We start from the raw sequence: 26749 nt of genomic DNA, 5'->3' as shown, positions 1-26749 counted from the left end.
CACTCACATACAGCTCCACTGGGAAATTCAGATTTTTAGTTTAGGGATGCAGTACAAGTGTAAAAACTGGGTAATATCTAATGCCACAACCAAGATGAGGAGCAAAGTTCTCCTCTGTTTTTATCTCGAAACCATCAGAATATTAGTCATTTTCAGTTTAGCCCAAGTATGTTTTCTATACTTTCTAGTAGTAATACTCTCCAAAAGCCCGTAGACAGACTAATGTATGAAGTTGCATGAAATTATGAATAGATTGTGCTTAAGGCACATTAACAAGAGGATGGGTTAGGCCACTGAGGTTAGTGAGGTGGTGACAGTGGACCTAAATCATTAGGTGCAGAATGTGGGTAGTTTTTTTTGGGACGACAGAGGAAAAATACTTCCCCCACAATCCTTGTAAAAAAGTGCACAAATAATTATCCCTCCTAACTCAAAATTACAAGAAAATCTGTTTCAGTGTAAGCAAGAGAAAAAGCTAAACTGGTATAAGAGGAAATTAGTTAGTGTGAGGAAGTGATTTAAAAACTTGAGCAGTGACAGATTGACTGGAGGACTGCATCTGGTGCTTTCTGAGACACTTCCTACTATTAGTCGACTCAGACTGCTCTGCTCCTCATTAGCCGCAGTGTGTAGGCTTCACTAGATTGTCTGCTTCCAATCTACAGCACTGGTGTTCCTGTTGGAATTGACATATTCAAAAGTCTTCATAGCTCTCTGTCCCAGATTCACCTGGCATCCTCTTTGGGAGGGTTGCGCTCTACTTTGCTTCCCCTTCCCTGTAATGCTCTGAGTTTTTGTTTTCCTGTCAGAAACAACTTAGTATTTCAGTTCTATGCTCGTATATGTAATGTATGCTTGTGTGTGTTTGACAATGTGTATGCCAGTCGAAAAGGTGAGCCAGCCTGTCTGGAACAATTTGACTTCCACTGAATTTATATTGGATTTCAATGAATGGTTGTGGCATGTGATGTTTTTGCTGCACTTTCTGATGGCTGCAATCATCACCAACACACCTCTGGGAGAAACTTCTGGCATGCTTGTTTATGTGCTCAACCAGCACTCAGCGGTCACGCTTTCCGCTAACAGCTGTGCAGCCTACTAAGTTGTAGCACGTCCTTCCAAAAACCACACAATAAATATTAAAGATTTGGCGTACGAGGAACAGAAAGGGGTGTCAGAGAAGATGGATGACATGTGAACCACTCCTTGTCGGCACTCTGTGTGTTTAGGGTGGCAGCAAACACATTTCTCAAAGATAACCAAGCAGCAACCAGACATCGTGGGATTAATTAGCAACACAATCCTTTTAAAACAGGCTTTTTATTTCTAATTTGTAGATTATTGTTCTATAAAGGAACACTGAGAGGGGGAGTCAGAAGTTATTTCCGGTGGATTGGATTTTAAACTTATTAAGCTGTTGGTTTTGTAACTTCGTTATGTGTCACACTGACTTCACTGCCTAAATGAAAGTGTTCAGCTGCAATCTAAGCAGCCATTTAATAACTAGACATGCAGGAAAACATTGCATTTAGATGGATACATGGATAGGTAAAGTGTTTTGGCTGTTTTGGGATGTATGTACACATTCATAGACTGTTGTCAGGATCCAGGCATGCACTGTTTTTGTTTTTTTCATTTTCCTTCCTCTTTCCTCTCTTTCCCTTTTGCTGACTCTGTGTTCTCAAGCGGAGAGGTGGGTCCATCTGTGCTCTGCCTACAGGTGGAGCAATCCGGTCGCTCAATTGCAACGCATTCCCTAATCAAACTTCGTGTTTTTAAGCACTGACCTACTGCTCAAGATTGTGAGCAGTGGTGGGATATTGGTTCTCCCAGTTTAGTCTTTGCACTTGCATTTTTCTAGCATGTAACACTTTCTGCATGCCTGTTTTCCAGTTACCTGTGTATGCAGGTTCTTTGGAGTTGTTTCCCACATTCCAGTAAGAAGTGCAGAATACAATGCAGCAGGTTACGTACCTCCATCCATGCTGGAATTCATTCCACAGTGGAATCAAACTGTTTGTCAACTTCCTGTCCACTCTCCAGCAAATTCACCTTCAGTCACAACTTGGCTGCTTGCTTATAAGCCTCCCAACATCACCTGCTTCCATCTTCACAAAAGGTCACAGGACTAATCACTGTTAGTCTTCAGTAACTGTTATAGTTCCCTGGTCCTTGCTAACTGCCTGTTTCCCTGCCTACAGAAACCTCCAGCATTTCCTGACAACACTGTTCTTAGTTTAACAGTCTATAGTTAACTCCTTCAGTTCTGTCAATAAATCTGTCAACAAACAGAAAAAAGAGGGAATCTGAGATCATTTATACTTTTGTGCCTTTTTTCTTTTTGAGGATTGATGTAATTTGTTTTTTTGATATGCAAAGTGATGACCATTTTTGGTCCTCATTCTCTTCAGAGGCCTGTTGGTGGGTTAAGAGTAAAGTTCTGGCTCATGTTAAGGGAGTGTGAATTCTGAATAATGTCAACGAGGATCCTCACAGAAGAAACGCTAGGACATGTGAGTGTTTGGTGGCTGAGTAAAGGTAGTTTAGCTGAAAGATCTGTAACTTCACAGCTCTGTGAAACTTCACACACACATACACAAAAGAGCAGATGCACCCAAACAGACACACTGACAAAGATGCGCTCACACAGGCAAAAACACAAACACACACTCGCAGAGCGTAACAAAGACTCCTGTGGTGCACCGGAGATGAGAGGCGCAAAAGGATGCCAGAATCGCAGGGAGTGACAGCAGAAAGGTAGGGAGAGGAAACAACAAAAATGAAGCTGACATGAAACACAGGTGTGTGCTGTAGTGGAATAGTAAAGAAACAAATCCACACTCTCAGCTGTACACATTATGTCGTTTTTCTCCCTAGAAAGATGTAGGGAAAAGAACTGTGGAGTGAATGAAAAAAAGCAGACAGCAGGAAAGAAGCTGATGGGAGTTAATTCTCTGCCCGTCACTTTTCACTTCAGTCAAGCCAAGCAAGATGTGGTTTCTGCCTCCGCTGATTAGGCAGTGAGCCAAATTACAGCGGGACAGACTCAACAGCGCAACGCGAGTGAAACAACTAACTGGTGTCTTTGTTAAGCTAAGCGCAAACCTCCTATTCTTTTTATCAAATCTCCTTTCATTGCTGGCAACAACAAAAAATCTGCATAAGTATGGATTGTTAAGTTATTACACAGCAAATCCTGCTAAAGGCTTTACGAATGACAAGATTATCAACAATGTCTCTGAAATCTAAAGCTCTACAATTTGTTTCAAGAAAAAGAAATAAAATGTGAAATGTAAATATAATTGCTAAAATTGCACAGTAACAAGCCTTCTCCTTCTCTCTCGGCACATTCACTGAAGGATTTCAGCCCTGTCAACTTACTATTATTGACTCTCAGATTGGATCACCATGGTAACAGGCCGGAGGAAGCAGCTGACTGGATCTACCCTGCATCCAAGGCTGTGAGCTCACAACACATAGACCTGAACGTGTACAAGCACAGTCACACACGTATGCACACTTGCACTCAAGTACACACAACCAATGAGACAGAAAAAAAAATACCGGACCACTTTAGTGAGACGGGGACCAATTGGATGACATTTAAATGGATGGAAGCTTCGGCGGAACAAATGAGTTCATTTCTGCCGTTTCTGTCGCAGTTGAGACCTCCCTCTGGATATCAAACTGAGATCACGCTGAAATGGCAGAGCGACGCCTGTTGCGAATCGCACTTTTCACAGCTGAATCCCACATTTCTGCGAGTGCAGAGCAGCGAGAGATAAAAGCGACAGGAAAACAGAGACTTTAGATTTACACAATCAGTCCTGCTGCTCCCAATCAGCCATGAAGGCAGCAACGCAGCAGGAGAGGAAACATACGCAGAGCTCCTGTGCATGTCAAACGACAGGCGCACTCAGGTACTCTGTGTTTGGCAAAGAAAAAACTACACTTTTTCTTATATGTCTTATAGATGCAATATTGAAGGATATTGAAGTCTAATTCGTGAGATCAATCAAGCATTTAATAACCAACCCTGATTTGAAGAAGCTCTGCATTTTTATGGGACTTTTAAACTATGCCTAAATGTTTTTCTTTTGTTTGTTTATTCATGATCTGCACCACAGGAAGTGAATGAATATTAAAGAGACAATCATAAGCTCAAGGAAAATTACAAAATGCTGTGACCAAAGTAACATTTACTCTGGTTAAAGATCAAAAAGAGGCAGATGAGAACTAATGAAAATACAGGGACCAGTGAGATTAAAGGCAGCATTTAGAAGATTTAACACAGCTTGTGAATGAAGTTGTTGGACTTTCAAGAAATATATTCAAGTCAAAATGCCCTACTGTGGTATTGTAAAGGGTTTACAAAACTCATTTGAAACCTTCCAAAAGAATCTCAATAACATCAAACATCTGTGACATTTATTAAAATCTGCAATATGACAGCATTGTAATAGTTAAATCAGCACTTTCAGTCTAAAAGCAGACAGAAGTGAATGAGAAAGCACTTGAAATAGTGACTGTAAAACAACAAGCTACTGTATGGGAGCACTGGACAGCTGAAATGGAGTAAAAGCTTTTTAGTACACAACAAATATGACTTTATGTACAATGCCAGTCCTGGAACAGCTGATGCTTAGACTAATGTTAGCTAACATACTTATTTTTGACAACTATAACTGCAAACAGTCTCAGCACTCATCACTTCTCACTAAAGCTGCATCCTTCCAAGCACTTTCATCCAAACTTCAGCCTTCTGGTTTTACTGTTTCTTACTGCAGCAAGCTGTGGCACCAAAGTCTCCATTATTGTTTACATCTGTGTTGCTCTGAGATAATGCTAAGCTCAATGTTCTGTAGTGTGTGTTGCATTGCTTTCAATTATGTTGTGTGTGCTTTTTCAAAAAACAAACAAAAACAAAACTATAATAAGATTTTAAATCCTGGGTGGACTGCTTTACAAAGTAACGTGTTACTGTACTAAATTAATAATCACATTTCTGTTATTTGCCAATATTCATTACAAATGATCTTCAGTTGTCTGCATGATAGGTGGATAGCAAAAAAAAAAAAAATGTCAAAGGTCCATTTTTCCCTCTGCACAATTACACTAAAATCAGCTGGTTTCAGTTTGTGTGAAAAAAGAAGGAACATGGTAGATCAGTCTATGACTTCTCAGGAGCACAGATATGGACAGTACATTTCTTTTTATTCCACAAAAGGACGAGTGTTATGGTACATGGCAAATCACACCCAGGGCAGAAACAGCTGCATTATACTAACACAAAATGGGCTCATTGCAAACATCTGCACAGACAGAATACTATGTCATGTTTCGGCTGTGTGCAGGCAAGAGAAGGACCCAAACGCAAAACTCACCACGCAGGAATAAAACTCAAAAAGCTGCTTTATTGCAGAATGGCACAAAAATATAACAAAACTAAACTGGGGCATGGATAAACTGACACACAGGGAAACACAGCCACGAGGGAGACTACGACGCTAACAAAGAGAAACACAGGGCTCAAATACACAGAGGGATAACGAGGGAAAAAGACACAGAAGGAGAGCACAGCTGGGAGTAATCAGGCTGGACGAGACAAGGGAAGCAAAACTAGAAACACTCACATGAGACACGGACCTTCAAAGTAAAACAGGAAACACACTGACTGAACTCTAGACCTGTAAACTTAACAGCAACTGGGAAGACAGAACATAGGAACCTGAAACATGGTACAAAAACGTCACAGTAGACACAACATGGAACACAGGGAAGCCATATTACAAAGCCAAAGAACTAAACCTATGATAACCATAACTGAGACCTAGGGAAACAAGAAACAGTACAACAAAGGACTCAAAACATAATCCATAATATAAAAACACAAGATCTCTTCAAAATAAAATAGGAAACATGATGAGACGCAGACATGACAACCAGAACTTGACAACGTAAGACACAGACATGAAACACATGAAGAGCAGGGGAGACTTAACATGTGTTGGAAACACAAGGGGGTACTAATAAGCAAATGAACATAGGAGACCTCCATCCATCCATTCGCTTCTGCTTATCCTTTTCAGGGTCGCGGGGGGCACTGGAGCCTATCCCAGCTGTCATAGGGCGAGAGGCAGGGTACACCCTGGACAGGTCGCCAGTCTGTCGCAGGGCCAACACACAGGGACAGACAACCATTCGCACTCACATTCATACCTAGTGACAATTTGGATTTTCCAATTAACCTATCCCCACAAGCTGCATGTCTTTGGATGGTGGGAGGAAGCCGGAGTACCCGGAGGGAACCCACGCAAACATGGGGAGAACATGCAAACTCCACACAGAAAGACCCCGGCCTGGTGTTGGAATTGAATTCAGGACCTTCTTGCTGTGCGGCAACAGTGCTATCCACCGTGCCACGGTGCTGCCATGCCATAGGAGACCTATGAGACCTAATGAGGTCTCATAGGAGACCTAATGAGCTTAAACATACTATAAACATCAAAATGAACTAAAACTCAAAACACTGGGTCATAAGACCCAGGATCGTGACATACTATTACAGTAGGTGAAGAACCCAGAGTGATGTTTAGTCTGTCTGTATGCAGACCCGAGCACAGCGGCCACAGCCCGATCTTCAACAGGTAACAAAGTCAGTGGTGAGTGACTTTGACACAGCCAACATATTGCAGCCTCCATTTTTACCTTTACATAGTTCAACTGTAGAATTGCTGTGGCAACAACTTTGCTACATCAGAGTTGTTGCCACACCTCATAGGGGGTCGTATGATTGTTGGGTTTTTCTGTGTATGTATTACTGTAGCGTCTACCTTACAATATAAAGTGCCTTGAGGTGACTGTTTTTTGTGATTTGGTGCTGTATAAATAAATAAATAAATTGAAATTGAATTGAAAGTTAAATTGAAATCTCTTTGGGATGATTTTCAACTTTTATATTCAAACTTAAACACTAAAAGAAAGATTGTAAGCATGTTCTCATTGGGATAGGCATTTGATTCGGCATGTGGCTGTAGGCTTACATTGTTAACTTGTAATAATATGATAGTGCGCTTTAGGTTATGTTAAAGAGTGACGCACAAATAATGTCACATGAAGCGTAAAAAATTATTGTCTCTTGGGAGTAATTAAGTAATGTAATGCATTCGTTTTCTTTTAATAATTATCTCAGTGCAGAAAAGAAAAGGGACTAAGAGTTTAATAGATAAACACCAGTGTACACTTTAAGTCTTACTTTTGATGTACAGAAAAGCACCTACATAAGAAAAGAGCTAATTCGTGAGCAGAAATGTTACAGTATAAGTCAGTATACAGTAGTCAATATGTGTCAGTGAGGACTAGAGTGTCAAACTGCTGTGGAAACTAACCTGCACGCTGTCAAAGAGCAGAGCTAATTTGGAGCTTTGTGTTTTTGTTCTGCTTACATGTCATTACTTTTCTTTTTGCAACCTGCCAAAACCAAAACTAAAGTTTTCAACATTTAAAATGTCCACTGTGCTTCATTCTCTTCCCGCTCTTTGCGCAGCATCGATTGTTGTTCCCTCAAAGTCCCAGATCAGAAAAGAGTAGTAAAAAGCAAAAGAGACCAGAAGCCAAACTTGCATTAAAAGAAAAGACACATCTTCAGAGACACAACTCTTCTTCTGAGATAAGGTCAAAGGTCAACCTGAATGGGCAGGAACTTAGCTTGGCTGCATTTAATTAAGCACAATTTTCTAACTCTCCCTCTACCTAAAACTCGTCAGCTCAGCTGTCTTCATTGGTTTTCACTTTTTAAATTTAATTGCGCTATCTTAAGGCTCATATTTTAGGAGATTCACAGTTTGCTTTACGCAGTTATTGCCCCCCTCAATATCTCAAATGTGTTTTCTTTGCCAACGTTTGTTAATACTTGACATCCCAAGTTATTACATCATCACAAATGAGCCAATTTACTTATGAGAAATCCCTGGTTGCACTGTATCGAGTATACAGAGACAACTAATTCTAGGTTATTTTCATGCTTAAGAAACCCTGAAATTTATCAAGATTCTCAGGAAAGTTAATTGGGATGTCTTTCTAATGATTTCCAAGAAAATCAGCATTTGTTTATTTAGACAAGCATCTGCCTGAGAGACTACAAAGGTACTTATGCAATAACTGTACTTTGTTTTTAATCTGAGACATGGTGAGGGCCGTACACATTTCTTCTCCATTTTTATCTTCAATTTTGGTTTCATTTTCAGTCTCAACTGTCAGTGTTATGTGACCTTCTTTTCTTTAGACTGCATTGATTGCACGGTTCTTACATTAGAAAATATCCAATAATATATCTGTCGTAGAATCTGGGTAAAAATCTGTTCAAAGCAAACCCTAATGCAAACAGTAGCTGTAAGTACCCCTCAGTGGTGTTCTGCAGTGACATGTAGGCCACGTTTCCATGAAATGCCCCTTTTCTCACATGGGAATTCCCATAATGAGAAACAAAACCAGCTGGACGCAGGTGTTCTCTATAAACCCAATACATTATGCCACAGGGCTTCCCTGTCTCCCCCTCCTCAACTTCTTTGTCTACATTCACCCCCTCCTTCTCCATTTCCTCTATCTCCTCTGTCTTCACTGACACATAACTCATTAACTCCATCTTCCTAAATCTACCTTTGTCTCCACATACTGGTCTTAAACCATCTTCTTATTCTCTTTTGCATATACACAGAGGAATACCCAGTCTTCTTTTTTTATTATCCTCGCTTGTTACCTTGCTTCTCCACCTTCATCATCTCTTCCTTTTGGTCCTGCACAGCTCTGTTTTTCTTCTGTATTTTTTTTGCATTATCCTCATCCTGGAGTAGCTACTTTCAACAGCACAATATTACTAACATTAGGAATATACTCTCTGGAAATAATGCTGAAAAACTCCTTTTATCATTTTTACTACTGTAATTTTGTATAATCAGGTTGTCCCAGAAGCCCCTTTTAAAGTTTCCGGTTGATCCAAAAATTAAGGTAAGCTAAGAACTAATAGAAATTAGAAAGAGGGAATGTATTTCATCCCTGCACACATGCAGCGTTTACTAAAATGAACTAATGAGTAAAAGGGGAAGCAATCCCATTTGCCACTTTACCTTTTTCGCAAGTAGCACCACCATAGCTGGGCAGACAAAGACACACAAAAGAGTTGATCTCATCGATGCAGGTTCCTCCGTTCTGACATGGATTCGACTGGCAGTCATCAATGTCTGCAGGGAGAGAGAGAACATGAGGAGGTGAGTGAGATTAGACAGAAACATAGACGTATAAACAGCACTTTCCAAATGGCTACTTTTCTAAACTACCTGCCACAGCTTGTTATTGAAAAAAAAACCCCCTGAGAGATCAAACTTTTGCAGAAATTAGAGCTGTTTCTGAGAAAGTTATAATTAAAGCGAATTGATTGAACTTCATCAGCGAGCGGTTTGGGATGCACTGAAGCGCATGATGCTAATTGCAATGTGTTTGCAGGACGTGCCGCAGTTCTGCTGTCAAACTTGAGCCAAAAGAGAGAGGGAGAGTACGGTGGAAGCTATGAAGAGAGACAAAGCGGCATGGAGGAAAACAAAGAAAAACAGTTAAAATGAACTTCCAACTTCAGCAACAACACTGCTCCCACTCAAAAGTTATCTCGCTAGCAGCTATGAAAACATGTATAATAATGCAATTTAAAATTTCTCAAAGTGACCAGAAACAAAATGCCGAAGCCATCGCTTAGATGTGATATTAAAACAAGTTTAGATGTTTGTGCACAGGCATATCCAAATTCACACATATTTCACAGAGGCGTTGCCCGGGTGAGAGTTCCCATTCTGTTAAAAAATGGTAGCTGTATTTCTCTGGCTGATCTGTGCCTGGGGGCAAAATCATTAAAACTGCAGCTGGTATCCCACAGTCCTCTGCCATCACAACAACTGAGTGAATCCCTGGAGCTTTGGCAAGAGGTCACAGGAGGGGAGGAAAGGTGAAGGGAGAGGAGGGAGGCAGCGGAAAGACAGAAGACTGAGGGAAGATGAGAGGATAAAGAAATACTGACAAACATGGAGAGGAGCAGAGTTAGGAAGGAGAGGTGATGAAAACAAGGATGGGTGGAGAAAGCCATTCGGAGAGGTGATACGATTCTGTGAGTCTGGGAAGTTGGCAAGTTTCAGGGTTGGATTACAGCGGCTTTGCAGGCAGACTCTGTTTGGGGCGGAAGAGTCTGTTTGGATAAAACAGCATGACAGCTTCATTGCTGGTGCCCCGCTTTGGGCTGGCTGATATCAAAAGCTGAATTTGATGCAGGAGGTAGAGACCCAGCCAGAGGAACCGGAATGAGATGCTTGGTTTAGTGTATCACTGGAAATCCGTGTATAACTGCCTCTGTCTGAGTCACGACAGGGTGGAAAAAGAAAGTACACGAAGAAACAAAATAACAAAGCAGAGATACGCAGAGAGTAAACACTTCCCACACCATTAAAATGAGCTTTAGGTCTGGCACAGATAATCTGACATTATAAGTGGGTGGCTGGTCCAAATTTTAAGGGGCAGTGAATGGAAAGGCTTTATCATTGTTTGGCTTTAAAGCAGCACATCGTTAATTTTTTTTTATCTTAAATGCTCAGGAACTTATCAAGAAGTTTGATATGTAAAAGGGTATTATAAGTGCATATGAGGGCAAATTTCACTGAAATAAAAAAAACTGATGTCAACAAAGTTATCTTGGCTCAGCTCTTTTGCTTAAATTTCATTCAAATTGGAGGTTTGATCTTTTAAAAGAAACAAACAAACACACCAGTGTCACTGGATTATAGTTCCATATATGGGAAAGCGAAAACCAATGGGGGAGCTACACAAGTAAAAAAAGAAATCTATTCCGATCAATTCCTGGTGAAGTATTGCAAAGAGTTATCAGAGTTAGTTGTTATACAATTGATTTTACTGTGCCAGTAATCAAACTATACTATCATTGCTCATCTTCACCGTTTTTGGTTTGAATCTGTCTTTTATGACTCTCACAATCTTTAGAAAGTGCAACACTAAACAGCTGGAGACTGCAGCAGGACTGTTAAATGCTTTATAAACTGCTAAACAGGATAGGGCGGATCAATACTAATAACCCAAATGGCATGTGAAGTACTGGACTAGCAATGCAACCTATGTAAGTTATTAGCTGTCAAATAACCTAATGTGAAATCAATAAAGTTAAAATTAACAGCAAGTACCCACAGCCACATATGCTTCAGAGAAATGATGATATACAATAAGATACTACAATGAAAGCCTCAAAGTATAATGATACAATATTACTGTATAGTCCTCTACTAAAAAAAAAAGTTTATTTATATCTGGCTTGCTTTTACTGCATTGGCAGTGTGTTTGGGATGGCTGCTGAAAAATAAAGCTGTTGAATTCATGGTGGATCAAAATCTGAAGAATGGCTTCTTGACAGCCACCCTTCCACTGAGACCATTTCTGATGAGGCTTCATTGAACACTAGCGCAATCAACTAAAGCACCAGATTCATATCGTCGGCCTGTGTCAGGTCTCAATTGGATTTTTTGGGGGCTTTCAAATACTGTTTATCTGTTGCAGATTTTTCTTTTTTTTAGGCTTGCCACATCTTTTTTCTTTTTTGTCCTCCAGTTTCCAAGTGTCCAGTTTCCTGTGATTTTTTAAGAACACACTGCACAGTGTACTGAGATATGGTAAATTTTTAAGCTATTAGCTCTTTGGGAATTATCTTACAATTTAACAGTATGTCTGTAAAAGTGTGTTCTCGCTGGCATTTGTTTGCCCCTGGACTAAAGTGAAAGACTGGACTGAAGATGAGTTAAAAAGTAATCAAAGTCCAGCTTGGAAAAGCCCAGAGAACTATTGTTCAAAACCACATTTAAAAAATTAACGCTGTCTCCTTAGAAGCCAAAACATTAATAAATGAGGGGTGATTCAACACTTCAGCACATTATTGTAAATGTGAGTTAAACAGCCAAACAAAAAGTCAGCAGCTCTCTCTTTGCTTTCACTGTATGAGATAGCAATACGCACAAGGCCTCAGCCATTGTGAACGGCACAGGGGTGATTAAGTTAGTGAAATCAGTCATAAAGTAGACAGGGCCAACTCTCAGTGTAACACTCAGAAAGTTGATTGTGTTCATCGAGAAGAACACAATCAACACTGGCTCACTCATTTAAGTCACCTGGATGAGTGACAAACGTTTCTTCCAACGCTACATCCAGATGAACAGAATAAGCTTTCTTGGATTTCATTACCTGGATGATGGAGCATGCATCAAGATATTTCAGTGTAACAGAAATTCAAAAGCTGTACCATTTGCTGTATCATAAGAGAAAATACAGGCAAAATGAAAGAAATGTTACAGCAGTATCTCTGTGCCTTTTTCTTCATCACTACAATATAATGCCCGAAAGTAAAGGTTAGTAATACGCTACCAAGATTAGCAGGTGAAATTTAGCTTGTATCTAAATGAGAGATCAAGAGAAAAGAGTGAGACAGTTAAAAGTTAACCTATAAGATATAGTAGGGGCGATCGTGGCTCAAGAGTTGGGAGTTTGCCTTGTAATTGGAAGGTTGCCGGTTCGAGCCCCGGCTTGGACAGTCTCGGTCGTTGTGTCCTTGTACCTACTGGTGGTGGTCAGAGGGCCCGGTGGCGCCAGTGTCTGGCAGCCTCGCCTCTGTCAGTGCGCCACAGGGTGGCTGTGGCTACAATGTAGCTGCCATCACCAGTGTATGAATGTGTGTGTGAATGAAATACAGGCCATTTACCAGGCCATTTTACACATATGATCTCTAAATCAGCATTGAATATTTTGATACCTAGTCTGACTTTACCAGCTGGAGACTGGTATCATAAACACCGAAACATGTCTAAGGCTAAATATGGTTACACAGAACTGAAAACTGTTTAATTGAAAAACGTGAGTTTAAGTATTTTCAGTGCAGCTGAATGCAAACATAAAATGTATTTGAACAAAAAAATGTTAATTTGAACCGATCTCTCAGAAACTCCAGAAAATGTCTCTCCTTCCACAGCCACACCGAGCCAATAGATGAGCAGGTTGCCAGTACAGCTGTTCAAAGAAAAAAAAGAACCCTAATATGAGCCAGCATCTGGTCTCATTAAGCACTGCAGAAGAGAGCTAAGCCGAAGACTCAAGGCACCCCTTGGATTTTAGGAGCAACAGGGTCAATAAAGTACAGCTCCGTACATGAGCTATTAGTGGGGCCACAGTAGACGACAGATATTTTCTCAGTTGAGAGCCAAGAGCACAAGGGATATTAATAGCTTCATGTTGTCAGGTTCACAGAAATCTGAAGAAATTTAAGGACAAAATGCTTTTACTGTATATACACTCACTGGACGATTCATTAGGTACATCTTGCCAGTACCTGGTTGGTCCCCATTTTGCCTTCAGAACTGCCTTAATTCTTTTGGCATGAATTTAGCAAAATGCTGACTGTGGAGCTCATTTCAGTAGAGTGAACTAACAATCATTGACAAGAAAAAAGTCTGTGATATACTGAGCTTAGTGACATGGTGTGTTATCCTTAGAGGTGGCAAACGCATACACCTAAACAATAAAATTAGTCTAGTCAAAGGTTACAGTGGGATTCAGCAGGTGGGGAATACTAATATCTGTTTAGTGGCTCAGTGCACGGAAAAGAATAACATCTCACAGTTTCTAATGTGAGCCTCAGTAGGTTTTTGTAGTGTACTGGCTGTGATCAGCTAACCTTCTGCTCTTTGTGGATTTATCCAACAAGATGTCATCAGATGTTTCAAAGCTAGTATCAAAGTCCAATGTCCACCCCCTACACTGACACTATACCCTTTATACTATCTTTATACTAGACCTATACAGTTGTTTATCCTTCACATAACTACCCAGAATTTTCATTCAAACATTTGAATAACACACAACTAGTATAGCTTTCTTTGTTTAGCAGGACGTTTCACAAAATGAAAAAAAAAACAACCATAATTTATAAATACACAAATTCAATATGTGATTAAAATGACATGTAAGCTTTAAATCTGCAGTTTATCAGTGAGCAGTCTTTACCTTTAAATCTCACCACTCTTCTTCCTCTCTGTCTGTCTTCCTACATCTTTCTCCATCTCAGAGCGACGTTAGCTCTCATTCTCTTGTCTCCCTGTGAATCCAGCAGCTGGACCTTTAGCTGGCAGCAAACTGTGCGACAAACTCCAAACAAACAGTTTGTGTGTTTTCTGATGTTTGTTCAGCTGATAAAAACTTTGAATTTGAAATTACATGCCACTTAAAAAAATGGCACTCGCTTCATGCTTTGTCCTCCTCAGTAGTGCTAGCTAGATGCTGAAGTAGCACGTACACAACATACAGCGGGCACCTGCACTCCCTCCGGCCAATTGGGTATAAAAGACGTAAATTAACCTAAAGTAACAAGCCTGTTTTGAAAATGTAAAGAGTACAAAGTACAGATATTTCTTTAAAAATTTAGGGAGTACAATAAAAAGTTCTCAAAAAAATAAATACTCAAGTAAAGTACTTGAACTTCATTGTTTCCCACCTCTGGTTTTCCTGTTGGAAATGCGGGAAAATGAGGACACTGTGGTCATATGGGATGGACTTCCAGCAACTATATTCATATGCCACATTATTACACCACCAGCCTGAACTGTTGATGCACGGTAGGATGGATCTGTGTTTTCATGTTGCTTACACCAAATTCTAAACCATAAATCCTAAATGTTGCAACAAAGATCACCAGACCAGGCAATGTTTTTTCCAATTTTCTGTTGTCCAGTTTTGTTGAGCTGAATTATATCCTCAGGTTCTGGTCGCATCTGAGTGGTTCACAGTGTGGTCTTCTGCTGCTGCAGTCCATCTGCTTCAAGTGTTGATTTATGGTGCTGAGGCCAGCTACAAACAATCTGTCTATTTTCCTCTGACCTCTGTCACCAACAAGCCATTTTCAACCAGAGAACTGCTACTCACTGCATATTTTCTCTGCAAATGATAAACTATAGAGATGGCTAACCTCATTGAAATAAAAGCACTAAACTATGGTACTATCTAGGCAGTGAATTGGTATCTGTGTATTTGTCACAGATACTGACAATATCCTTGACTTTGGATAATCATCTATGAAATATGCATATAATATCCTGATATTTAATCCACTGATGATCTTTTCACAGAGCTCTTTACATACTAACTTCACCTTTGATGTGTCCAGCTTTGAGACAATGCATCCCAGTGGAATACCAGCCTCTGAAATGCTCACAATAGTCCATATGGCACCAACAAAGCATGCCATGTTCAAAGTCACTCAAATCACCTTTCTTCCACACTCTGATGTTCAGTTTGAACTTCAGATTAATGCACTTAAAACACTGAGTTGCTGTCAAATGATTGGCTGATTAGAGATTCAAGTTAACAAGCAGCTGAATGGGTGCACCTAACAAAGTGTCTAACTGAATAAGCACACAAACTTGATGTTCAAGTAAAGAAACATAATAATAAAGTGTCTGTAATCCACTGGTACAAGTCATTCAATATAGGTATTTTTCTGTATCACCCTGTTTAATTGTTTTATTATTTTTACAAAACCACCACTGTATATACGGTTTCCTCTGATGACATGTTCACAAAAATATATGCACTATTGACCAGAAAGAGTCAAGTATTAATTAAAAAGCTACACTTTAAGGGAATTAAATTGAAAGTGCAAGTGTCTCTGCAGTTCTAATGGGATTTATGGATATGGCAGTATTCTGATTAACCTCTTTTCTTTTTTGAGGGACACACACACCCCCAGACACACACAAAGGCAGAGCGAGAGAGAGAGAGAGCATATTCTGTATTAGCAGTGGACCATCGCTGTACAATTACCAAGAGTGGATCTCAGTGAGACCAAATAAAAGAAGCAAAAGATTATGTAAAAAATGGCTTTCCTTTTCCTTTTTCACAGTAGAGAAAAGTGCACACACATGAATTGATTTTGGCCTAAAAATATGGAAGAAAGTACTTAAAAATATACATCTATTTCTTACTTCATGCCTGAGTATCTAGTCTTTAATGCAGTCCTAGCTCTTTTGTAAAAACGATAGACTGGATGGATTCACACTTGTGAATGATGACTAAAAAAGGATAAGTAAATCCTCCTCTTTAGCTTCATACTTTGACCAACCTGTCTGCCCGTGAATATGAGCTTAACTCGGGTAATGCCGAGGTAATATTTGAAGCACTGTAAGAGAAACTACAAAATTCCACTATAAACATGAGTTAACAACCTGTGTAGTTTCTGAAGAGGTAATTTAATCTTCTTGTAACCAATTTAAAAGCCTTGGGGAAAAGCACACTAGTCTTTTGTCTAGTGTGCTTTGGAGTAGCAGCTGAAGACCTAATAGAGCAGGTATAGATGTAGGCTTCACTCAAATTTGCTGTCACTTTGGATTAAGCGAGTGTTTCTCAAGTGCAGAGCCACTGGAGGCATGGAAAACGAATTGACAAATATGAAGTGAAACTAAAGTAACATATATATCTATAGGGAAAATAACCAAGTAAGACTTTGCACAGCCTTTATTTAAATAAAACAGTTATCAATCAAACATTTTGGGAAATCAGGCATTTGAGAAACACTACATTAAAAGCATAAAGAAAAAAACACACCTAAAATGCATTTGCTATCACCTTGTCCACCGAGTAAGAGTAAAATATCCCACATACACCTATTAGTCATTAAAAAATGAGGGATCATTTGTAAAAATGTTAATGTGCTCCTTAAAAGTATAATAATAACTGTGTGGGTATCACAGGACTTCAGTAAAAATCCAAAGAATAAGTCCAACTAAAATGGTTTGCTAACTACATTTTCATTGGTATAAAAGTTTAATTACATAGTTCATTTTTTAAACTATATTGAGTAGGTGTTACTTTATCTTCCTACTTATTCAAAAGAAGGACTGTATGAATGTGCAGTGGCTGCCCTTTACCTGCTAGTCCATTCACAGTGAATGAGAGCTGGAGGCTAGGTTTGCACTGTATACTTGTGGGAATTACCTACTTGCCCATCACTGGTTTCCAAGCTGCTTGTCTTGTCACAAAACAATGCTAAACCTTGTACCTGCAGCAGTCCGAGCTATATACATCATTCAGCACATTAAAGGTGAAACATTCAGGTTAACTTTTGATGCTAAATCTAAAGCTGCTGAAAAAATATAATATTACCATTGTGCTCTATATAGCCATGAAAACACTGTTCCTCTCCTTAAACAGTGAGATGAGGGCCTAAGTGCGGTAGGGCCTATCCACTCGATGTCCGCCCGGCTGACTTAATGAGAGGACCATCCAACTTAAGCAGGTGGCAGTGTGTGTGTGAGACTGGATTTGAGAATTTGTATGTGTGTCCACACTCTCTGGCTCATTCCCCAGCACAACCAAATCAGGCCTGGGCACTAGTACAGTCTCCAGGGAGTTGAGGAGAGCAGTGCTCCACTTATCTACTGGCAGAGAAATGGATGGAGGAATAAACAGGTGCCAGCCACTGTGGTAATTTCTGTGTGTCGCTTACAAACTCGTGACCCTACAAGCTTTTATTTGAGCCAGTATTTTAAATTGAATCGGCAGGAAGCAAATGAATGCAAAAACTTAATAAGTTACTGTGATGAAAAATATCAAATTAAGGTTTAACTACATAATTTGAATGGGGCTGTTTCTGATTGCAAGATGAAAATTTGACCTCCACTTGTTGTTTATCCTCATCTTCCTGTGTGTAGCTGAGGAGAGCTGGTGAGTTATGAGGATGGAGGAAGGGGAAATAGAGAGAGGAATATGGGGGAGGATAGTGAGAGAGCAGCCAGACAAACTGGGGGTGGTGTCACTTGACAGAATATCTGGAGGCTTACTGCAGGCATGTGTCAAAACCATAGTATGAATAATTGAAAAGGGACAGAGAAAGAAACAGAGAGATACAGAGAGAGAATAAGAGTGGGAGTCAACAGAAAATGGGTGGGAGAATAACATGGTCCAGCCTTTCCCCCATTTCCCTTTCTGGATTATCTCTCAGTTCAATAGATCAGATTAAATTCCTATTAGCTGCTTACTCATCCAGAGCATTGTGACGCTAAAGTTCAACTCCATCACCCGGTCGACCTATCTGACATGCTTGTGCTTCCAGAGGGTCTTTTTCTACTTTCAAGCAGAGAGAGTTACACTCTTAACACTTGTCCCAGCCTGCATGTTTCTGAATATTGAGGCCAAATAAAAAGTATAAAGCTCTCTTTCTTTTTTTTTATATAAACAAGACTTGAAAAACAATCATTATTTAATGGCTATGAATCGGGATAAAATAGGAAGAGTACAGCAAAGAGACAGTCCACTTAGGGGGCAATAAAGGCTTCGAGAAAGAAATCAATATTTCAGCAAAGGGCTATGCATTAAAACATAGTATATTATTTTAGCGGTCTAGTAACTATGCTATAAAATATATACCACGGTTATAAGATTGGAACTATCCTTCTATTAAACTCTTTAGTCTAACACGAGAAATGACATTAAATAAAATCTGTTTTTATAATTTAATTATAATGAGGATAGGCTCTGTTACATAAGTTATAAGATCAGACTGAACACACATGACAAAGACAATAACAGTAAATGTGCGAATTATCAGACTTATCAATATCACAGCTCTGATCATCATTACTGACAGATTATGTCAAACTGTTTTAATATTAATTCTTCCATGTGCAGGTCCAGTGGTTTTTAATGGTTCTGTTTAAATAATAAATTAGTTCAAACATAGGCTTAGTGTATATGCATTTCATAAGGTCAGCAAGAACAATTAGGTGTCATATTTTATACATACATTAATGCAGTTGTAAAATTCTTTACAGGAATAGAGCTATATCTAAACATCAATATTTGCTGAGGCCCATCAGCGAAAGACGAAGCCTTCAAATGATGTTTAAAACTTTATACTTCTGGAGAATTGACAGATCAGAAAGAGGTGATTTTGTTTTTTAACCTGTTGATCTCTAATTTGGAACATAACCTTCTCTGGAGCAACTTAGGTCTACCATTAGTGTGCCAATGCACCACAGTAAGAAGTAATCCACCTGTGTTGTACAGGATTACCCTGAAGTTACCGGAATAACCCCAAATCCTGCTTCCTGGTACAGGACTTTGTGTTTAAAGACTGTTTGAAGATATAAAACCAATTTGGAAATAAATACTAGGTCTTATATTTATTGCATGAAATTAGCCCCATTTTTGTTCTTTGAATATTCCAAATTATTTTGTCTACATATATTTCCTCTTTTTTCATGAATTTAAAAAAAAAAAAGTTACAGGTCCATTTCTCAGAACGTTCTAGTTGCAAGGAACATGATGTTACTGATAAAAGCATTTACTTGCACAGAGGAAGCCCTTTTCATTCCACAGATGAAAGACAGTGCTTGAAATGTGTATATTCTTATCTGTCCCCTCTCATTAAAATTAACTGAAGGGTGACTATGTCCTTTTTGGTCATCTTTTCTGATTTTTTTTTGCAAATGTCCTGATCCCTATTTCAGACACTCATAAATATTCACCTACCACATCAAATGATAGCAAACGTCAAAAAGAAAAGCATTTAAGACTTTTTTTTTTTACTTTTTGTGGGCTTTGATATAAAAATAGTAACAATTCCCTCTGATCAACTGATTTTAATGATCCTGCATCTAGGGTTTGCTTTGCAGCTTGAGAGGAGTGAGAAGGGAGTAAAGCTGCTGGGTGCCCATTCTGATTACCCAAAACCACTATAAACACCTATTGAGAGGGTCAAGATTGCAGCCATTTACCTGTCAACATAATGACTGTTTGAAAGAGCAGTAGGAGCTGTGAAATTTAGTGCTGCAGCTGACTTCTTTTTAAACCTATTTAACATTTAAGGGAAAATTCTGACAAAGAAACAGTGTCGTTTTTGCAAAATGGTGTAACTGCTTTGGTCAAAAATAATTACCCTTCCAAAAAGAGCTTTGTTAAATGATAAAAAAAGAAGAAGCAAACAAAGAATAAAGCAACAGAGAAAATTTGAAACATTCAGATAACAAAATAAAGCCATTAGTGAGCGTATATTTGCAGTATGGCACATCTATTATAATTGTGTTGACTCATTATGTAAATACCTGTATGCCCACAAAAGCAAGCGATGGAAGGTGAGAAACTGAAATCTCATTATGCTCTGTATACAATTCATCCATGTCAAACTTCTGTCGGTGGCAGGCACTGACATTTGAAAGCAAGTTTATCCTAACAGAGCTGGAAAAGCACATTTTTCTGTGTGGACTAAATGCCAGCTGTACAGATCAAGTAGCAGTCTGATCAATTACACAGAGAACCTTTGAACCACTAAATGCCATCCGAGGACTTCTAAACCTGACAGTGTGGCATAGAAGGGATGAAAGGACAGTATTATTACCACAGAGGGAGGGTAACATGGAGAAAAATACACATTAATGCACATTAACCATGACACACTCCCAATGACGCTATCGCCTTTCAGACACCTATATACAAACGCATTCTTCTAATTGCCTAAGAACGACAACTGACATTATCCAAAAATAAACTGACATGTGATCCTGCAAAATGGAGGCTTTGACATTGAAATGTTTATGACAAAAAGTGTTTTTTGCTAAAAGGTTTTTTTTTTTTTTGTGTTCGTCATCTTTCATATTGAAAGACCCTAGGAGACTGGCTTCCTTTAGCTTGCTGAGGGGCATTGACATTTCCATGCCCTTCTACAAAGAAGGATACCTTTCTATTGAGCGCCCGCTCGTCCAAACAGCACACAATGGACCATGTTGCTTTGTGTCAATAACCATAATGTAGGTGAGTGCTGTGTGTGTGTGTGGGTGTGTACAGCGACATTAATGAGCATAAAATGAATTTTGTTATGTTTTTGTGAATGTGTGTTTAATGGCTGTGTATGAGTGTGTAGGAGAAAACAATTATATGGTTTTGTGTGTTTATAGACTGCATATCTGCAGCTGCAGCCGATGTACTTGTGTTTCAGTATGTGTTAGTGCCAAGATGCCTAAATGGATCTCTATTCTCCCGCTTTTGTTTTGAGCAAGAGCCCTTTTCGCTTGCATTTTTGGCAGCACTAATTACCATTTTTATATTTAAAAATGGATAAAAAGATGTCTTCCTTTTTATATGTGAATATAAGAGAACTATCACCCGGCTCTGCAGTTTCACTGAACAGAAAGGGTTTTAGTGTCATTCAGCTAACTATTTTGGTTCATTTATTAATTTTTTGCATATTGCTTTCATCATTTAATCCAGTTTCAACTCGCAAATTATAAATCCTCATAACATAATTTCCAGCATCACAAGTCAGCTCAGATACGTCCACTGTTCTAATGCATAATGTTACATTTTATAATGTCATAATTTCACACAAAAATGTAAACGTTCATATATTCTGTATTTATTTCATGTAAAGTGAAATGCACACAACAATCGTGGGGAAAATTGCTGATTTGACAGTTGTGCATATCACTGACAGGATAAGGTCACTGTTGAAAGGACTGACTGTTCACAGAGTGTTGTACTCAAGCATGTTTGTGTAAAAGTGACTGGAAGGGAAAAGTGTGGTGGGAAAAGGTGCACAAGCCACAGGGCTGAACAGAGCCTACAGAGAACTGTCAAGAAACGTTGATTCAAAAACTTGCGAGAGAATCACAAGGAGTGCACTGAGGCTGGTGTCAGTGCATGAAGAACTATGACACACAAAAATCACTGTCACATTTCTCATATCAAACCACTCCTGAAACAGAAACAACATCACAAGTGTCTTACTTGTGCTAAAGAGGAAAAGAATTGAACTTCCAAAATTCTCTTTTCAGATGAAAGTAAGTTTTTCATTTTATTTGGAAGTTCCAAGTGAAAGGACGAGTGGAGAGGCACAAAATCTAAGGTGTTTGTTCTCCAGTATGAAGTCTCTGCACTCGGTGATGATTTGACGTGCCATCTTCTGGTGTTGGTGTTGTTTGGTACACTGTGTTTTACCAAATGCAAACTGCAGTTGTCTACTAGGAGACTGACTTTAGAGCACTTACATCCATCTGCAGACAAATGGAGACCATTTCTTTTTCCAGAAGCACAGTGCCAAAACTACTATCCAATTATTTACTGACCATGTTATTACTGCACTTGACTGACCAGTCAACATGACTGTATTATCAAGAGGAAGTTGAGAAACACTTAACACAAAACTAGAGAAGGTGAAGGCTGTTAAGCAACCTGGGCCTCAGAGATGAGCAGTTTGTAATCTGATTACTTTTTTCAAGTAACGCGTAATGTAAGGGATTACTATTGCAAAAGAGTAATTAGATTACTGTTACTTTCCCGTAAGCATGCTGCGTTACTGTGTTATTAAACTGTTGTGACAATGACGTAAGCACGTGCGACGCTCGCAGCAGCAACAGACCTGTGTAGATCAACAATGGATACTATGGAGTGTGGGGGAGAGTACAACCATGCAGCGTTTAAAGCGTGGACGTACTTACATTACTTTAAGTTTTATTCCGTAAAAAGAGACAAAAACATTAGCGTCCTCTGTACACTCTGCGTGGGAAGAAAACTTCTTTCTACAGCAAAAAGTTGAACTTCAAATCTGAACAAGCACCTGGCAAGCCGGGAATGTGAAATTCACAGAGAAACCCCCAGATCCCCCCCACTGACATGACTCCTGGTACTGGGCAAACCTCCATCCGCCCCACTCCTGCTAAACAGGTGACAATAGATTTAAGAGCGACAGGACTTAGTGCCTCTCAATTTTTGATTTTATTTTAGTGCTGCCAGCGTTAATCTTGTTAAAATGACGTTAACGCCATAACCGCATCAACACGGCAGATCCTCTGTTAGTTAATGTGGATGGTCCCGTGCGTGGAGCTGCATGACGTCAACATGTTAGCATGGTTAGCTCGTTAACGTGTTAGCGCTGTGCAGCCCCACGCATGGGGCAATCCGCATTAGATTGCTAAAGGAGATTTGCCGCGTTAATGCGATTATGGCGGATGCGGTTAACATCATTTTAACGAGAATAACACTGAAAGCACTATTTTATTTATTTTTTGCTTTTTGTTTTTACTTGCATCTATTTGAAAGAGTGAGTGTAAACACAAAACATTCTTATATGCTGGAATATGCAGATTTATTACTTATTTATATCAATTCTTCCAGCTGCATTTATTACTAATATTAGTAACTAAATATTTTTTCAAGTAACTTGACCAACACTGCTAGGCTTCAGTAACATCTCAGCCTGCTGCAAGCTGCTTCTCTCCATGTCACGCCTTATGGAGCAGTAATTTGTGGTGAAGGAGGTGAATAAAATTATCCTTTTTGAATTAATTTACCAAAAATAACTTCAACACGGGATTGTGATTTTTTTTTTTTTAAGATCACCAGTCCTCTACATTGTCCAACAGAAACAGACAAAATTGTTAACAAACTGGTGAACATAGAAGTGTCTTCAGCAGCTAAAAATAGCAATAACACTAATTCACTGATATTTATCAGACAGCATTAAATACAACAAATTTAACTTGTATGCCATGCTAACATGAAAGGGGCAATCTGAGAGCAAGGTCCTCCACCACTGTCACTGCCACTGCTGATGCAAGTGCAAATTCCCTATTTCCAACATTTCAAAGTCGTCCCAGTCTGCACCAAAACGTAACAATTTCTGTTGCCTGTGAACCACCGCAACACCAAGTGTCACAAAATTCTGCCTAGTGGTTTTTCTCTTGCAAATGTAGCTTACATTAATAGTGTAACCCAATTTCACCATGGGCTGAATTTAGTACAGCCACATTAACCATTCAGCGGACTATGTTGAGGGAACAGCAACCTCAAGCCTCAAATGTAAAAACAGTTGTTAGTGTGACATTGTCTATTTATACAGTCGAGAAATATCTATCCATGTTCTTAGGTTGCACCTTTAAGGCAGAGATAAATATAATAATAATAATAATAATAATAATAATAATAATAATAATAATAATAATAATAATAATAATACCTGTCATATGTCATATATCACAGCTAAGATTTTTGGTTGCGGCATGTTGACTTAAGGGAAAAACACAAAAACAAATTCAGCGGTCAGTACTCGTAGGTCTCCTGGAGGCCAGTGAAATACAGACAGACAGAAGACAAAATAGCTGCAATCAGTGTAAAAATGTGTTTAGCTCATGGACGTGTATGAATGTATGTGAGATACGAATTTTGTGTGCGCATGTGTGTGTACCACCAGCACACAGTAGAGTCCTGGGCCTTAAGCTGTCTTTAGGTGCACTGAATTACAAACGGATCAGGATCAGCAGGGACAAGAGGAGACTACACAGTAGCTCTGGTACTGCCCAAGGCTCTATGCTGCTCTCAAGAGAGCGTGCTCGGGCGTGATCAGCTGATCAGAGGATCCACAGTCTGACGATAACACAATCTTTTACTGTGCATTTCTGGTTAGAAATAGAGAAAAGTATTTCACCCCTTTTGAACAGGACTACATTACTTCACCAGTACATCATGTGGGAGCCCAGATGATGTACTAAGAGCTTCATGCAGGCAGGGATTCGGCTCGTCAGGGGTTACCAGATTTTCTTGTGCCTCAAAGGAAAGTGAGCAAAGTGAGCCTAAAGCCGTCCTTGTAGACATTTCCCCCCAAAAATCTGCAACGTTGAGAATAAAAACAGCAAAAGATTCATCTTAATTCAAGGCCTGCAATGTGGATGTGGCAATGCGCAGGCTGCGTCAGTGGCGTGTCTGTGAATGTGTGTGCCCACAGTATGTTTCAGACAGGTCTTCGCTTTGGTTGACAGCACTGTTGCAACATTCATAACAGCCTGGGAAAATGTAATGAGCTAAAGTGTCACAACATCTCAAATCGCTCTGCTAGCCTTCACTTCTGACAGTCTGACTCCGCTCCCCAGTGCTGTGTGTGTGTGCTTGTGTGTGTTCACTGGCTTTATCTTCAGGGTCTGTTTATATTTTGTGTGGGAGGGGGCCAATGGCCAAGAAATGGAAGCCAGGGACAGGAGAAGCCAAGCAAGCTGCCACAATGCCACCAGTATCTTACAGCCTCACGCTATTTTTGTCTCGCCACAGAAGTCGAAAGAAGGAAACTGGAGATATTCAGGACTGTAAAGTGACAGAACATTCAGAACAGATCCAAAGAATCCTCTTCCTCTCCTTTCTATTTCTCCTCCCTCGTTGTCTTCGCTACTACTGTTATATTAGTCACTTCCGAGTCTCTTCACCTTCTATTTTCTCTCTCTCCCTCTGGAGATCTTTTAATGGCAAGTTTATCCTCGTTCACCCTGTGGCTCTTACCAGGCTGATTTCCTTTGAGTCTACAAGGTTTACAGGTGTCCCTTTAGGGTTCCTGGTGTTAGCAGTGGTGGTGTCCCTCAAGGCTGTGTGGTGTAAGGTCTGTTCTCTGACAGCTCTGTCTGCCCGTAACACCCAGGGTGCCAGGTGTTATCATTAACACGTCTCATCACAGCTTAAAGGAGCCACACGTCTAAATCTTACAATGGATTGCTTGTGATATCACTTTTCTCCACTTGCTTCCTTGAAGCTTTTTCCAGTCCTCCATCTTCAATCTGTGTTCCTCCTTTTCGTGCATACTTTGTTATATTTTTTTCATTTTTGTGCTTCCTTCCTTGCATGCTTTTCCATCCTTCCTCGCCTCCTTGTCTTTTGGTCCTTACCTCTATGAGTGCGCACACTTAAAAAATACAATAACTTTAAGTAGAGCAGTTCCCTAGAGGGGTGAGTGACAGGCTATTCTTTGCCTCCTGTCGTTATTTCTGACATAGTTAAAGAGGAAATAGTAGACTAAAATTATCTATTTTTCCCTTTGTCCTGTCAGAATCAATTAATCACTGACAGTAAAATTATATAAGGATGTTTTCCGGAGTGGTGAGAGCTCTGATGTTGAATTCTTAAATCTATTTCTGGTAAGGAAATTGAATGAAAATCAAAAAAACTGCCCTCTGGTAAATACTAAGAAGGAATTATTTACTATTTTTCAGCCAGTGTAGATCTGACAGTCATTCAGACATGAGCCTAGTGAAGGACTTTATCCCCTCAGTCATCTTTGCTCTGTCTCTTTCTCTTTCATGCTTTCTTGCTCCATCTCACTCTACCTCATTCATCTCTTTGGTTATTTTCCGCCCTCTGGGTTGCTGCTATGGAGATATAACAAAAAAAAAAAATCCTTTACACTGTTGGGCCACCACAAGGTGTACAGTAATGCATTTGCTCATACATTTTAGTACAGTGTTTCTTGCATTTTATTCCTCATTAAAAATGTCAAATATATGCAAAGTATACAGTGTTTATACTTATATTTGTTCTTACACATGCAGTTCCAAAACTATCCATCCATCCATCCATCCATCCATCTATCCTCATCCGCTTTATCAGAGGCCGGGTCGCGGGGGCAGCAGCCTAAGCAAAGAGGCCCAGACCTCCCCAGCCACCTCCTCCAGCTTATCCAGGGGAACACCAAGACGTTCCCAGGCCAGCCGAGAGATATAATCTCTCCAGCGTGCCCTCGGTCTGCCCCGGGGCCTCCTCCCGGTGGGACATGCCTGGAACACCTCACCCAGGAGGCACCCAGGGGGCATCCTTGTCAGATGCCCGAACCACCTCAGCTGGCTCCTTTCGATGTGGAGCA

At 39.7% G+C, this 26749-nt stretch overlaps 1 protein-coding gene across 2 annotated transcripts in view; it reads right to left on the bottom strand.

The window, feature by feature from the left end:
* ncanb (neurocan b) overlaps positions 1–26749 on the bottom strand; it is a 171153-nt gene that overhangs the window by 36320 nt on the left and 108084 nt on the right. For both annotated transcript variants that reach the window (XM_005920699.3, XM_005920698.3), the window contains exon 11: positions 9126–9239. In XM_005920699.3, the coding sequence (XP_005920761.1) occupies positions 9126–9239 (114 nt within the window). The remainder of the gene's footprint in view (positions 1–9125; positions 9240–26749) is intronic.

This window comes from Haplochromis burtoni, unplaced genomic scaffold (assembly GCF_018398535.1).
Source record: "Haplochromis burtoni strain Fernald_Lab_line unplaced genomic scaffold, NCSU_Asbu1 Contig_42, whole genome shotgun sequence".
Taxonomy (NCBI): Eukaryota; Metazoa; Chordata; class Actinopteri; order Cichliformes; family Cichlidae; genus Haplochromis; species Haplochromis burtoni.
The sequence above is the reverse complement of the archived record's forward strand: the minus strand, read 5'-3'. Positions and strand labels throughout refer to the sequence as shown.